This window comes from Hyperolius riggenbachi, chromosome 1, assembly GCF_040937935.1.
Source record: "Hyperolius riggenbachi isolate aHypRig1 chromosome 1, aHypRig1.pri, whole genome shotgun sequence".
Classification (NCBI taxonomy): domain Eukaryota; kingdom Metazoa; phylum Chordata; class Amphibia; order Anura; family Hyperoliidae; genus Hyperolius; species Hyperolius riggenbachi.
In genome coordinates, this window is record NC_090646.1 from 663,696,533 (window position 1) to 663,711,872 (window position 15,340).

General features: G+C 46.3%; 1 protein-coding gene across 1 annotated transcript in view; it reads right to left on the bottom strand.

Moving 5' to 3' along the window:
- LOC137544096 (ribonuclease inhibitor-like) overlaps positions 1 to 15,340 on the bottom strand; it is a 145,108-nt gene that overhangs the window by 95,169 nt on the left and 34,599 nt on the right. The window contains exon 3 of the mRNA XM_068265163.1: positions 13,027 to 13,191. Within this exon, the coding sequence (XP_068121264.1) occupies positions 13,027 to 13,191 (165 nt within the window). The remainder of the gene's footprint in view (positions 1 to 13,026; positions 13,192 to 15,340) is intronic.

The window sequence follows — 15,340 nt, forward strand, 5'->3', positions numbered from 1 at the left end:
TATTGTATAGCACTCCGGCTGCAGTAACTTCTTAGTACCAGGTTAGGTAAAGGAAAGCTGCATATTTGTTACTAAAAAAAATCAAAGTCTTAATCAAAAGTTATCATTACTCATTTTGCTCCTGAAGGACATCTGGGATGGTGTGACACAGCCACCCTACGTGAACAGGAGAGGGGAGCAGAGATTTCTTCCTACCTTTGCACTCTCTGTCCCCCAGCGTTCAGGCAAATTGAATTGGGAAATGATGCCCGCCCACATGGTTCACTTCCTAGTTCCCCGGCAACAGAGACTGAGAAGCGCCGCCCCCCCCCCCCCCCCCCCCATGCACACAGCTCAGTGCTGGTCGTAAAGGAAAAATCTACGCTTACGGATCATTACGCGTAATTTTACGCTATTACGCATTACGCAATTACGGTTACGGCGTAGGAAATTATCTACGGTACATCACTGTAATTACGCGTAAACTTACGCAGTTACGCGTAAGGACACCGTAATGTAGGCGCTTACACTACGATGTTACACGTAGTGCCGTAATACCCATGAATGCATATTTTTTGACGCATACGGATGATATGTACGCAATAGCCGTCAATGTGTAGAGGTTGTGTAGCACTCTTCTCTGCTTCCTGTTGGATGTGCCACGGTCTATCTGCCAGCACTGCAGATCTGTCAGCGTGTAGAAAAGAATGACCGGCACCATCCAGTGTATTTTGCTCTTTTATTGCATCGATCAATCAGCCATTAAACGCGACGTTTCGGAGGGTGTCTCCTTTATCAAGCAAGCTGTATTCAGGTTAAACATACATCCACATACTACGTTTTTATAGTCACATATGGGCTAACCAGCCAATCCTGGACAGTGACACTACTGTCCAATTGCAATGATCCGTGTACCCAGCGGACCTGATGGGGAACTTTCTGGCTGGCCACCCATTGGTCGCTGTCTCCCTCTCCCAACTCACCTCTCCCACGCCATCACCGCCATGACAGGCCCGCCCACCGCCACCTACGCTGGCAACACTCCCGCAGCCTCACCTCGCTCCGCCTCCAGCGGACCTGACAGGGAACTGCGGCGAGTCACGTGAGAGAGTAGACGGCCGTAAGCCAACCACTCCCCCACAGCCATGCGTGTAGTCGGACGCACGCGGAAGTCAGGCGGGCGCCTCTCAGCGCCGCCCTCCGACTCCGCAAGCGTCCAACCAGTTGTAACCAGGGAAACGGTAAACAGGCCCGTCACTGCGGAGAAGGGATCCCACCATCTACACCATACATGCAGATGAACACTAATATCCTACATGCAGTGGGGATTTGGCATGTGGGGGCATCTTTAAAAAAAAATAACAAAGAATAATACAAAAGAATATTAATAATATAAAATAATAATGAGTAATAAAAATAAAAGGATAAAGATAATAAAAACTAATAAAGAATAAAAAAATAAATAATACAAGAATGAAAAAAATAATAATAAACAAAAAAACAAAAAATAAACAAAAATAAAAAATAAATAATGAATAATAAAAATATATAAAAAAATATATAAAAAATAAATGAAAATAATAAATACCAATAACTGATGTTAAACATTAGCAAACTATAGGCACCTATGATGATGTCTCAGGGTCCCAAGACTCTATATGGAGACCGCTGGAGCAAGCATCACATCAGAGAAACGGTATTAAATCTAATTCTCTATTTAACCCTCTAGGTTCCATAGAATCCAATTTTTCATCCAATGGGCTTCTCTATATAGAAGCTTCTTAGCTCGATTCCCTCCTCTCCTAAGAGGTGGTATCTGCTCTAGTATCATAAATCTGAGCTTGCTGACAGAATGAGAAGCTTGTACAAAGTGGTTTGGAACCGACTGTTCTACTAATTTCTCTCGAATAGCATGTTTATGGGAAGAAAGTCTAACTTTAAGTTCCCTGGCTGACCAGGGGACTTATCGATTGTTGACGGGAGATCCACTTAGAACAATACAGTTGAAAATCCAGGATATTGTATCACGGGCATCACGGGACAACATAATTGATTCAAAATTAGCCAATTTTCTTATACAGATGGTTCCTATCACTCCAGTGTTATAAATATGCCCTAAAATTCATAAGACATTGGACAATCCACCAGGCCGCCCTATAGTGGCAGGGGTGGATTCTGTTTTTTCACCAATAGCAAAGTACTTGGACAGGATTTTTAGACCTTTTGTGACAGGACAGAAATCGTATCTTAGGGATACGCAGATGTTTTTGAATCTACTTAGGAATATGACAGTGTTAGAGGGAGATTATTTGCTAGTCACTATGGATGTCGAGAGCCTCTACACCTCCATCCCGCATGATGGAGGTGTGGAGGCTGTCAAGTATATGCTGGAAACGGCTTCAGACTTTGATGTTGAACAAGTTAAGTTCATATGTGATATGTTGGATGTGATTCTGAGGTACAATTATTTTCAATTTGAGGAAGATTTCTTTATGCAGGTCAAGGGAATGGCAATGGGGTCGAACGTGGCCCCTACCTATGTGAATATCTATATGGGTGTATATGAGGATATGTTCATATATACCAATCAGACGTTTAAGCTACATGCCAGACAATGGTTTAGATATATTGATGATATATTCTGCATCTGGGCGGGGCCACGTTCGACCCTGGATGCCTTTGTGACTGAGATTATGTTAAATAATAGAGATATTAGGTTTACAGTGCATACTTCAGAGATACAGATACCATTTTTGGATGTTATGGTTATAAGGGATGGTGATGTACTGAGGACCGACCTCTATACTAAGCCAACGAATGTGAACTCCCTCTTGCATTTTGGGAGTTTCCACCCGTTGGCGACTAAGAGGTCGATCCCTATGAGTCAGTTCAAACGAGTGCAGACAATTGTTTCTAGTCAGACACAGAGAGATATCAGAATTGAGGAGATGAAAAATAAGTTCTTGAGGAGGGGCTATCCAGGAGAAATAGTTGAAGGGGCCAGAACAAGACTGGGGGGGGGGGGATCTAGGGAGCAGGCATCGCAGGAGAACACTTGACAGGATACCGTTTGTGTCTATTTTTAATATAGAAAGTGAGAATATTGCTAAGATTATCAAGAGACATTGGCATCTTCTGTCTGATAGTTTTCCTCAGATTAATGAATTCAAGAATGTTCCTATTTTTTCATATAAAAAAGCACCATCATTGAAAGACAAATTGGTACATGCTGACATTGGTAGAAGTGGTTCTGGCCGACGTGAATTGACCCGCACGGGCACCTTTCCATGCCTCAACTGTGTACACTGCAGTTCGGTGATTAAAGGGGATGAGATCAGACACCCCTACTGGGGCACTAGGTTTAAGATTAAGGGATGTCACACTTGTGACTCCATGTTTGTAGTTTACGCTTTGAAATGCCCGTGTGGCTTGATCTACGTCGGTCAGACCACACAAAAAATGAAAGTTAGACTTTCTTCCCATAAACATGCTATTCGAGAGAAATTAGTAGAACAGTCGGTTCCAAACCACTTTGTACAAGCTTCTCATTCTGTCAGCCAGCTCAGATTTATGATACTAGAGCAGATACCACCTCTTAGGAGAGGAGGGAATCGAGCTAAGAAGCTTCTATATAGAGAAGCCCATTGGATAAAAAAATTGGATTCTATGGAACCTAGAGGGTTAAATAGAGAATTAGATTTAATACCGTTTCTCTGATGTGATGCTTGCTCCAGCAGTCTCCATATAGAGTCTTGGGACCCTGAGACATCATCATAGGTGCCTATAGTTTGCTAATGTTTAACATCAGTTATTGGTATTTATTATTTTCATTTATTTTTTATATATTTTTATTATTCATTATTTATTTTTATTTTTGTTTATTTTTTGTTTTTTTTGTTTATTATAATTTTTTTCATTCTTGTATTATTTCTTTTTTTTTTCTTTATTAGTTTTTATTATCTTTATCCTTTTATTTTTATTACTCATTATTATTTTATATTATTAATATTCTTTTGTATTATTCTTTGTTATTTTTTTCAAAGATGCCCCCACATGCCAAATCCCCACTGCATGTAGGATATTAGTGTTCATCTGCATGTATGGTGTAGATGGTGGGATCCCTTCTCCGCAGTGACGGGCCTGTTTACCGTTTCCCTGGTTACAACTGGTTGGACGCTTGCGGAGTCGGAGGGCGGCGCTGAGAGGCGCCCGCCTGACTTCCGCGTGCGTCCGACTACACGCATGGCTGTGGGGGAGTGGTTGGCTTACAGCCGTCCACTCTCTCACGTGACTCGCCGCAGTTCCCTGTCAGGTCCGCTGGAGGCGGAGCGAGGTGAGGCTGCGGGAGTGTTGCCAGCGTAGGTGGCGGTGGGCGGGCCTGTCATGGCGGTGATGGCGTGGGAGAGGTGAGTTGGGAGAGGGAGACAGCGACCAATGGGTGGCCAGCCAGAAAGTTCCCCATCAGGTCCGCTGGGTACACGGATCATTGCAATTGGACAGTAGTGTCACTGTCCAGGATTGGCTGGTTAGCCCATATGTGACTATAAAAACGTAGTATGTGGATGTATGTTTAACCTGAATACAGCTTGCTTGATAAAGGAGACACCCTCCGAAACGTCGCGCAATAGCCGTCAATGTGACAGTTATTGCGTACATATCATTCGTATGCGTCAAAACGTACGCTTATACTGAAGGGCGGGAGAAGATACTATTGGTTGCTTAGGATGTTGACTGATTGGCTACTCTTAGAAAAGGGGAGTTTTTACGTTAGTAATTACGTGTAAAATTACGCGTAAGTGTTCGTAAAATTACGCTTACCTAGCAATTATGGTAGACAGTGTAATTACGATACCACTTTACTGCTTCCGCGTAAATAATTACGCGTAAGACTGTAAGTTACGCGTAGCGCTTACGCGTAAATTTACATTAAATTCCGATGCGTAATTACGCTCATGCGTAATTTCGGCCCACCACTGACGCAGCTGCTGCTGAGAAGGTAGTGCTGCGTGCAGGCATGAACAAATACAGCGGGGGGGCGGAGAGACTGGGACACATTAGCCTGGCTGAATGTCGCATGGGCGGATGATAAAGCGGCCGCGGTATCCTCGGGTAAGTGGGCGGGCCGAGCGGTGGAGTCATTGATCGCAGTCTCGCATTTTAATCAGAATGAAAAGGGGCATTTGGCATGCCGCCCTTGACCAATAGGGCGACTCTAGGCACATGCCTACAGTGCCTTATGCTAAATCCGGCCCTGTACACAACACAATCCTTTTTTAATTTAATCCACTGTATAAGATATGTGGCATGAATATTCCATTATTACCACTTGCAAGCAGCAGGTGGAACCTCATAGATATTAGTGAACAATGTTCAGCCCTGCTACAGCGAGTTCAGGTCACCTCACACAGCAGACTGACTCACACAGGAGGGCACCCATCCCCAACATTGTCAGAAGAGGGTAAATGGGATGGTTTCTCCCCCCTCTATATCAGTGCTACAGGGGGTGCCTCTGGGCATGCAGGGGGTGTTTTTTACTTATTGGGAAAGCCCAGGATGCCTCCCCATCACCTGTGCAGAATGTGAGGTCTGTTTATTATAATCCAGACTGCAGACACAGAGGAGATGTTACCAGACAATTACAGGAGACTCCATCATGTGCTAAATAAAGGTGTCCCTAAACTGATATCAGGAATTGCAATTAGTCTTTCAGTACGGATCTCCTTGCTTACATGATGCTGTGAAATAGAGCTGAAAACAGCATTTCTGTTACAGGAAACATGTCATATTCCTGAAGGAGCTTACATGGATTTTCATTTGTTTTTTTCACACACCCTGCTAAGTAAATAGTTGTACATAGTGGTGTATGTGCTGTATATGCTATGTGCATGTGTTAGGACTGATCACACTACAAGTGCTTTGCTTATGTAATCCTATAAGGGCTGGTTCACACTGCAAGAGCTTTTTCTAAGCACTTGTGATTTGTAATGCTATGTGTGTGTTCTCACTGGAGAGATGTGATTTTATAAAAAATCCCCCATAGCATTGCCTTAGCAAGAGCTTATCAAACCACTGGCACTTAAAACTCGCTTGCAGTGTGAACCAGGCCTAAGGGTGATCCCACTGAAGCAATTCAACTTTTAAAACCTGACACACACGGTGCTGGCAGCATTTATGCAATGATTGCGCTTCTGTTAAACATGCTGGAATACTGCAAAGTCGCAAGTGCCAACAAAATCACAAAAGAAAAAAAGAGGAAAAAAACTCTATAATATCACTCTGTGATTATAATGGTGTTTGGAGATTTGCTCAGTGAAACAAGCCAGTGTGTCCATCATATAAAGAGATGAGGCCTGGCTCACAGTGAACATAACAATGACCCGCTGACAATGCACAGCAAGGGACACCTGATTTGGGAGGGGCTGGGGGCGGAGTTTTCATATTTTTGTCTTGTCTGATTTTCATAAAAAAGCACTAGTGAGAACAGATGTTGGCCATCTCTGTACACTGTTGTTGTGTGTCGGCATATATAGTATATGGGGGGTCCAGAAATGTAGAAGACAATGGCTATGGTGATTAGGGACACATCTGAATGGATCCAGGTGTACTGGGGGCTGCAGTATGGATGTACCCCCAAACCAGCCACAATCCCCCATAATCCCTCCCCAGTCACTGCAATGGATGCCCCATATACACAGAGCCAAGTGTACTGGGGCTGCAGTATGGATGTACCCCCAAACCAGCCACAACCCCCCATAATCCCTCCCCCAGTCACTGCAATGGATGTCACATATACACAGAGCCAGGTGTACTGGGGGCTGCAGTATGGATGTACCCCCAAACCAGCCACAATCCCCCATAATCACTCTCCAGTCACTGCAATGGGTGTCACATATACACAGAGCAAGGTGTACTGGGGGCTGCAGTATGGATGTACCCCCAAACCAGCCACAATCCCCCCATAATCCCTCCCCAGTAACTGCAATGGGTGTCACATATACACAGAGGCAGGTGTACTGGGGGCTGCAGTATGGATGTACCCCCAAACCAGCCACAATCCCCCATAATCCCTCCCCAGTCACTGCAATGGATGTTGCATATACACAGAGCCAGGTGTACTGGGGCTGCAGTATGGATGTACCCCCAAACCAGCTACACCCCCATAATCCCTCCCCCAGTCACTGCAATGGGTGTCACATATATACAGTGTCAGGTATACCGGGGGCTGCAGAATGGATGTACCCCCAAACAAGCCACAATTCCCCCATAATCCCTCCCCCAGCCACTGCAATGGATGTCACATATACACAGAGCCAGGTGTACTGGGGGCTGCAGTATGGATGTACCCCCAAACCAGCCACAATCCCCCCATAATCCCTCCCCAGTCACTGCAATGGATGTCACATATACACAGAGCCAGGTGTACTGGTGGCTGCAGTATGGATGTACCCCCAAACCAGCCACAATCCCCCCATAATCCCTCCCCCCCCAGTCACTGCAATGGGTGTCACATATACACAGAGCCAGGTGTACTGGGGGCCGCAGTATGGATGTACCCCAAACCAGCCACAATCCCCCATAATCCTTCCCCAGTCACTACAATAGATGTCACATATACACAGAGCCAGGTGTACTGGGGGCCGCAGTATGGATGTACCCCCAAACCAGCCACATTCCCCCATAATCCCTCCCCCAGTCACTGCAATGGGTGTCACATATACACAGAGCCAGGTGTACTGGGGGCTGCAGTATGGATGTACCCCCAAACCAGCCACAATCTCCCATAATCTCTCCTTTGTCAACTGCAATGGGTGTAACATATGCACAGAGCCAGGTGTACTGGGGGCTGCAGTATGGATGAACCCCCAAACCAGCCACAATCTCCCATAATCCCTCCCCCAGTCACTGCAATGGGTGTCACATATACACAGAGCCAGGTGTACTGGGGGCTGCAGTATGGATGTACCCCCAAACCAGCCACAATCTCCCATAATCCCTCCCCCAGTCACTGCAATGGGTGTCACATATACACAGAGCCAGGTGTACTGGGGGCCGCAGTATGGATGTACCCCCAAACCAGCCACAATCCCCCCATAATCCTTCTCCAGTCACTGCAATGGATGTCACATATATACAGAGCCAGGTGTACTGGGGGCTGCAGTATGGATGTACCCCCAAACCAGCCACAATCCCCCATAATCCTTGCCCAGTCACTACAATAGATGTCACATATACACAGAGCCAGGTGTACTGGGGGCTGCAGTATGGATGTACCCCAAACCAGCCACATTCCCCCATAATCCCTCCCCCAGTCACTGCAATGGATGTCACATATACACAGAGCCAGGTGTACTGGGGGCTGCAGTATGGATGTACCACCAAACCAGCCACATTCCCCCATAATCCCTCCCCCAGTCACTGCAATGGGTGTCACATATACACAGAGCCAGGTGTACTGGGGGCTTCAGTATGGATGTACCCCCAAACCAGCCACAATCTCCCATAATCTCTCCTTCAGTCACTGCAATGGGTGTAACATATGCACAGATCCAGGTGTACTGGGGCTGCAGTATGGATGTACCCCCAAACCAGCCACAATCTCCCATAATCCCTCCCCCAGTCACTGCAATGGGTGTCACATATACACAGAGCCAGGTGTACTGGGGGCTGCAGTATGGATGTACCCCCAAACCAGCCACAATCTCCCATAATCCCTCCCCCAGTCACTGCAATGGTTGTCACATATACACAGAGCCAGGTGTACTGGGGGCCGCAGTATGGATGTACCCCCAAACCAGCCACAATCCCCCATAATCCTTGCCCAGTCACTACAATAGATGTCACATATACACAGAGCCAGGTGTACTGGGGGCTGCAGTATGGATGTACCCCAAACCAGCCACATTCCCCCATAATCCCTCCCCCAGTCACTGCAATGGATGTCACATATACACAGAGCCAGGTGTACTGGGGGCTGCAGTATGGATGTACCACCAAACCAGCCACATTCCCCCATAATCCCTCCCCCAGTCACTGCAATGGGTGTCACATATACACAGAGCCAGGTGTACTGGGGGCTTCAGTATGGATGTACCCCCAAACCAGCCACAATCTCCCATAATCTCTCCTTCAGTCACTGCAATGGGTGTAACATATACACAGAGCCAGGTGTACTGGGGGCTGCAGTATGGATGTACCCCCAAACCAGCCACAATCTCCCATAATCTCTGCAATGGGTGTCACATATACACAGAGCCAGGTGTACTGGGGGCTGCAGTATGGATGTACCCCCAAACCAGCCACAATCTCCCATAATCCCTCCCCCAGTCACTGCAATGGGTGTCACATATACACAGAGCCAGGTGTACTGGGGGCCGCAGTATGGATGTACCCCCAAACCAGCCACAATCCCCCATAATCCCTCCCCCAGTCACTGCAATGGGTGTCACATATACACAGAGCCAGGGGTACTGGGGACTGCAGTATGGATGTACCCCCAAACCAGCCACAATCCCCCCATAATCCCTCCCCAGTCACTGCAATGGGTGTCACATACGCGTACGTACAAAAAGGGCGCCCGGACAAAAAGGGCGCGGGGTGTAAACGCTAATTAATAATTCATCATTAATAGCGTTTATAAAAATAGTGTGCTATATTTCGTTTACAAATAATGTTTTACAAAATTATAAATCATTAAATAATGTTTATGAAATCGGCAATTGTGAAAACGTTAATCTTCCCTGTTTCAAAAGTGAAACTAATAATTACGTTTATTAAAAAAACGATAATATATGTTTAATTGTTATAATTGTATATTATTGTGAATAACCTTCATTTATGGTTTGTTCTTATAATAAAATCTGAAAATATTCTTTATAACAATGATATAAATATAACTACGTTCGTAATAAGTGTTGTAAAACATTAGTAAGTATTACTAAAATTTTGCTAAAACTATACCTAAGCCTACTCTCACACAGAACCCTCCCTGTACCTATCCCTAACCCCTAGACCCCCCTGGTGGTGCCTAAACCTAAGACCCCCCTGGTGGTGCCTAACCCTAAGACCCCCTGGTGGTGCCTAACCCTAATCACCCCCCTGGTGGTTTATATTGTACTGTAACTTGTGAAGAAGCGCGGAAGAGCCGCCGCCATGAGTCAGCGGCAGGCGGCTCTTTCCGCGCACGGTGGGGCAGAGCACGGGGAGGCAGCCGCCTCCACTCAGTCTGAGGCGGCTGTCCCCGTGCAGGGCATGGCGGAGCGCGGAATAACCGCCGCGTTGGCCGCGGCGGTTAGCGCGCATGGCCCCATTACTGAGGCACCACAGAGCGGTGCTGGTGTGACTGGGACACATAGTCCCTCTAGGTTTAGAGTGACGCGCGCGCACTCAGGCAGGGAAAATATGACGGCCAGAAATGAGTCAGCTGACCAGGCTGGTCAGCTGACTCTGGCTCCACTTCTCATTGGTCCAGCACTTATGGAGGTGCTGGAGGGATACCTGTGTACATATACTGACAGCTGTTCAGTTGCTGGTTGTCTGGCGTTGCGAACACATACGTGGGAGCACTCAGACCTGTAGTCAGATCCTTAAGTGTGCCGGGACCAGCTGGAGCTGTAATCCTACACTTAGCTAGATTCTGTTGATAGCTAAAGTACTAGTTTGATTGTGATTATCTGTTATGACTTTTTGCCTGCCTGACTATCCTCCTGAACTCTGATCTTGTACCTTGCCATTCTGATACTCTGTTGCCGAACCCCGGCTCGTCCTTAGACTCTGTTTCTGCCTCCTGATCTTGTACCTCGATATATCTGATACCCTGTTGCCGAACCCTGCCTGTACTTTAGACTCCGCCTCTGCCTTCTGAATCTGTGCTTTATCTGTCCGTGTGTTTACGACTTGGCTTGTCCGACCTCGAGAACCGACCTTACTGTTGGAGGCGGCTCCCCGTCCTGTTAGTGACACTTTCTCCAGAGTGCCACTTTCAGACCATCCTTCCTACTCTCAGCCTGACTCCTCCCGTCTTGGAGAGTTCAGGTCGTCGGAAGGAATCCGTGCAGTACTCCTCACTGCACCGAGGCCTACTCCTCTAAGTGTTACTGTTACACCAAACACTACACTCTACTCAGGTGAACAGAGGTTAGCTAGTATATCGGATTATCGGTGATACTGCAGATCACTTATAATCTGGTATATTTCTGTATTCCCAGTGATACTGCAGATCACCGGTAATCAGATCCTCTCTGTGCTTCACCGATCGTTACATAACTATACTAAACTCTACTCTCACACAGAACCCTCCCTGTACCTATCCCTAACCCCTAGACCCCCCTGGTGGTGACTAAACCTAAGACCCCCCTGGTGGTGCCTAACCCTAAGACCTCCCTGGTGGTGCCTAACCCTAACCACCCCCCTGGTGGTTTATATTGTACTGTAACTATACTTAACCCTACTCTCACACAGAACCCTCCCTGTACCTATCCCTAACCCCTAGACCCCCCTGGTGGTGCCTAAACCTAAGACCCCCCTGGTGGTGCCTAAACCTAAGACCCCCCTGGTGGTGCCTAAACCTAAGACCTCCCTGGTGGTGCCTAAACCTAAGACCCCCCTGGTGGTGCCTAACCCTAAGACCCCCCTGGTGGTGCCAAACCCTAAGAACCCCCTGGTGGTGCCTAAACCTAAGACCCCCCTGGTGGTGCCTAACCCTAAGACCCCCCTGGTGGTGCCAAACCCTAAGAACCCCCTGGTGGTGCCTAAACCTAAGACCCCCCTTACTGATCGCTTTATTATGTGGATAATAATGTTTTACTAATTGTGGCTGCAAAAAATATATTGCAATTTACGTAAGGTACTGATCACTTTATTTTGTGAATAATAATGTTTTACAAACAGTAAGGGATAAAACTTTAAATAATGTTTTAATTAGTTAAATAAGATAAATATGTTTAGTATTTTTATAAACGTTATTCGGCACGGGTGCATTTTATAAACGTAAATCACCACAAGCACAGTTATAAATCATTAAACAGCTCCGGGCGCCGTTTGTAAACGTTATTTATCTCCGGCGCCCTTTTTTCCTGCTCGGCGCCCATTAAATGTTATTTATTATGAGAGTGAATGGCGGTGCCCTTTTTGTCCACTAGCTGCCTGCGCCCTTTTTTCCCGCTTCCGTCACATACACACAGAGCCAGGTGTACTGGGGGCTGCAGTATGGATGTACTCCCAAACCAGCCACAATCCCCCCCATAATCCCTCCCCCAGTCACTGCAATGGGTGTCACATATACACAGAGCCAGGTATACAGGGGGCTGCAGTATGGATGTACCCCTAAACCAGCCACAATCCCCCCATAATCCCTCCCCAGTCACTGCAATGGATGTCACATATACACAGAGCCAGGTGTACTGGGGGTTGCAGTATGGATGTACCCCCAAACCAGCCACAATCCCCCATAATCCCTCCCCAGTTACTGCAATGGGTGTCACATATACACAGAGCCAGGTGTACTGGGGACTGCAGCATGGATGTACCCCCAAACCAGCCACAATCCCCCATAATCCCTCCCCAGTCACTGCAATGGATGTCACATATACACAGAGCCAGGTGTACTGGGGGCTGCAGTATGGATGTACCCCCAAACCAGCCACAATCCCCCCATAATCCCTCTCCAGTCACTGCAATGGGTGTCACATATACACAGAGCCAGGTGTACTGGGGCTGCAGTATGGATGTACCCCCAAACCAGCCACAATCCTCCATAATCCCTCCCCAGTCACTGCAATGGGTGTCACATATACACAGAGCCAGGTGTACTGGGGGCTGCAGTATGGATGTGCCCCCAAACCAGCCACAATCCCCCATAATCCCTCCCCAGTCACTGCAATGGATGTCACATATACACACAGCCAGATGTACTGGGGGCTGCAGTATGGATGTACCCCCAAACCAGCCACAATCCCCCCACTATTGGGGAATATGATAATGGAAAATGATGATGAAATAAAGGGAAATAATTCTGCTGATCTCTGCTGCAATCAGGGCTGTTATACTCACTGTAATTCCTCTATCCGGCTTGTTGGCAGAGCCGCCATCAGGTCACTGAATTCATCACCCCCCAGATTGTTATCATACAGGTGCAGCTTCCTCAGAGTCTGGTTATTCCTTATGCCGGATGCCAGGTGGGGGCAGCAACTGGAGGGCAGATTATTATTCTGCAAACTGCAGGAGAAGAGAAGAATGTTACCAGAAATCTATAAAACCTGCATACAATTTGTATGGATTTATGCTTACATGAATTAAACATTTTCTCATTATATTTACAAGAATTTATATTTTTATCAATCCTTAAAATGAAAATGCTGTCATACATATGTCCACAGCTAGAGGGCAGCATAATGTTATTGCGCATAAGGAATACTGTTTGCTCTGTGTTACACAACATAATCCTATTTTAATTTAATCCACTTTATATGATATGTGACATGAATATTCCATTATTACCACTTGCAGACAGCAGTTGGAACCTGGTAGATATTAGTAAACAATGCACAGACCTGCTACAGGGAGTTCAGGTCACCTCACACAGCGGACTGACTCACACAGGAGGGTATCCATCCCCCACATTGACAGAATAGAGTAAATGGGATGATCTCTGTCCCATCTATATCAGTGTTACAGGGGGTGCCTCTGGGCATGCACGGGGTGCTTTTTACTTATTAGAAAGCCGGAATGCCTCCTATCACCTGTGCAGAATGTGAGGTCTGTTTATTATACTTCAGACTGCAGACACAGAGATGTTACCAGACAATTACAGGAGACTCCATCATGTCCTAATTAAAGGTGTCCCTAAACTGATATTAGGAATTGCAATTAGTCTTTCAGTACGGATCTCCTTGCTTACATGTAAATTAGAGCTGAAAACAGCATTTCTGTTACAGGAAACACTTTATATTACTGAGGGAGCTTACATGGATTTTCAGTTGCTTTTTTTCACACACCCTGCTAAGTAAATAGTTATGCTACCTAATAAAACACAAGTGTCTCTGCGTCCCATGCCCGTGTGTGTGTTTTTGCAGTGCTCATGTGCAGGGAGGGACGCAGAGACACAGGAGTGCTGAAGGAATGACGTGGCAGGGGGCCAGGAGGGGCAGGCATATGTGCGCGACGGGCGGGCCAGGAGGGGCAGGCATGTGTGCGTGCGGCGGGCGGGCCAGGAGGGGCAGGCGTGTGCGCGCGGTGGGGGGTGCGCCCAGCGGATGAGCGGTGACAGACCTAGCCATTTTTAAATGGGCTAAGGTCACTAGTACATGTATAAACTCAGTGTGGTATTTGAGGGTTACCTTTGTTCACATAGCTGCTGACAGTCTGATTGGTGCAGGACCTGATGTTACTGTTTCTTCAGATAGTTATACATAGTGATGCATGCTGTGTATGCTATGCACATGTGTATGTGTCAGGGCTGGTCATACTGCAAGCACTTTGCTAATGTTATGCTATAAAGGTGGCCATACATCTAGCAAGGATGGGCAGATTCAGCCAAGAGACAAATTTACCACAAAAGAAAAAGTATCCCTTTAAGAATGGAGTCCTGTATCTATATATATACTTCAGAGTCATGTATCAAAATTGAAAAAGTCTTTATTCACATCCTATCACAATCACAAACATTAAAACAATAAAATTCCCCCATATGTCCCACAATAAGTGGACCGCCAGAGAAAATATAATAAATAGTCACATATATCAAAATACACAATTTACCATGTAGTCATAACCAACCAGCATCAACTATTAAAGTGCTCAGTGCAAAACAAAACTCCTAACAATGAATAAATCCACCTGCATAAAATCAATAAGGACTGTGGGCTGCGACACACACCCAGAAATCCGGATATGTATCCCAGACCACAGTCTACACAATATCTGTCCTCAAATCAGTGAATATGAAACCAACACATATAAATTGTGCAAAGTATACAATAAAAGTGCTTAAGAATAACGCTGGAGGATGACTCACATGTAATGAAATGGTCCTGGCGTGGCCTCAGTGGAAGCGGACAGTCAGTCCTGCGAGCGCGTAAGGCAATCTACCCCCACGCCAGGACCATTTCATTACATGTGAGTCATCCTCCAGCGTTATTCTTAAGCACTTTTATTGTATACTTTGCACAATTTATATGTGTTGGTTTCATATTCACTGATTTGAGGACAGATATTGTGTAGACTGTGGTCTGGGATACATATCCGGATTTCTGGGTGTGTGTCGCAGCCCACAGTCCTTATTGATTTTATGCAGGTGGATTTATTCATTGTTAGGAGTTTTGTTTTGCACTGAGCACTTTAATAGTTGATGCTGGTTGGTTATGAC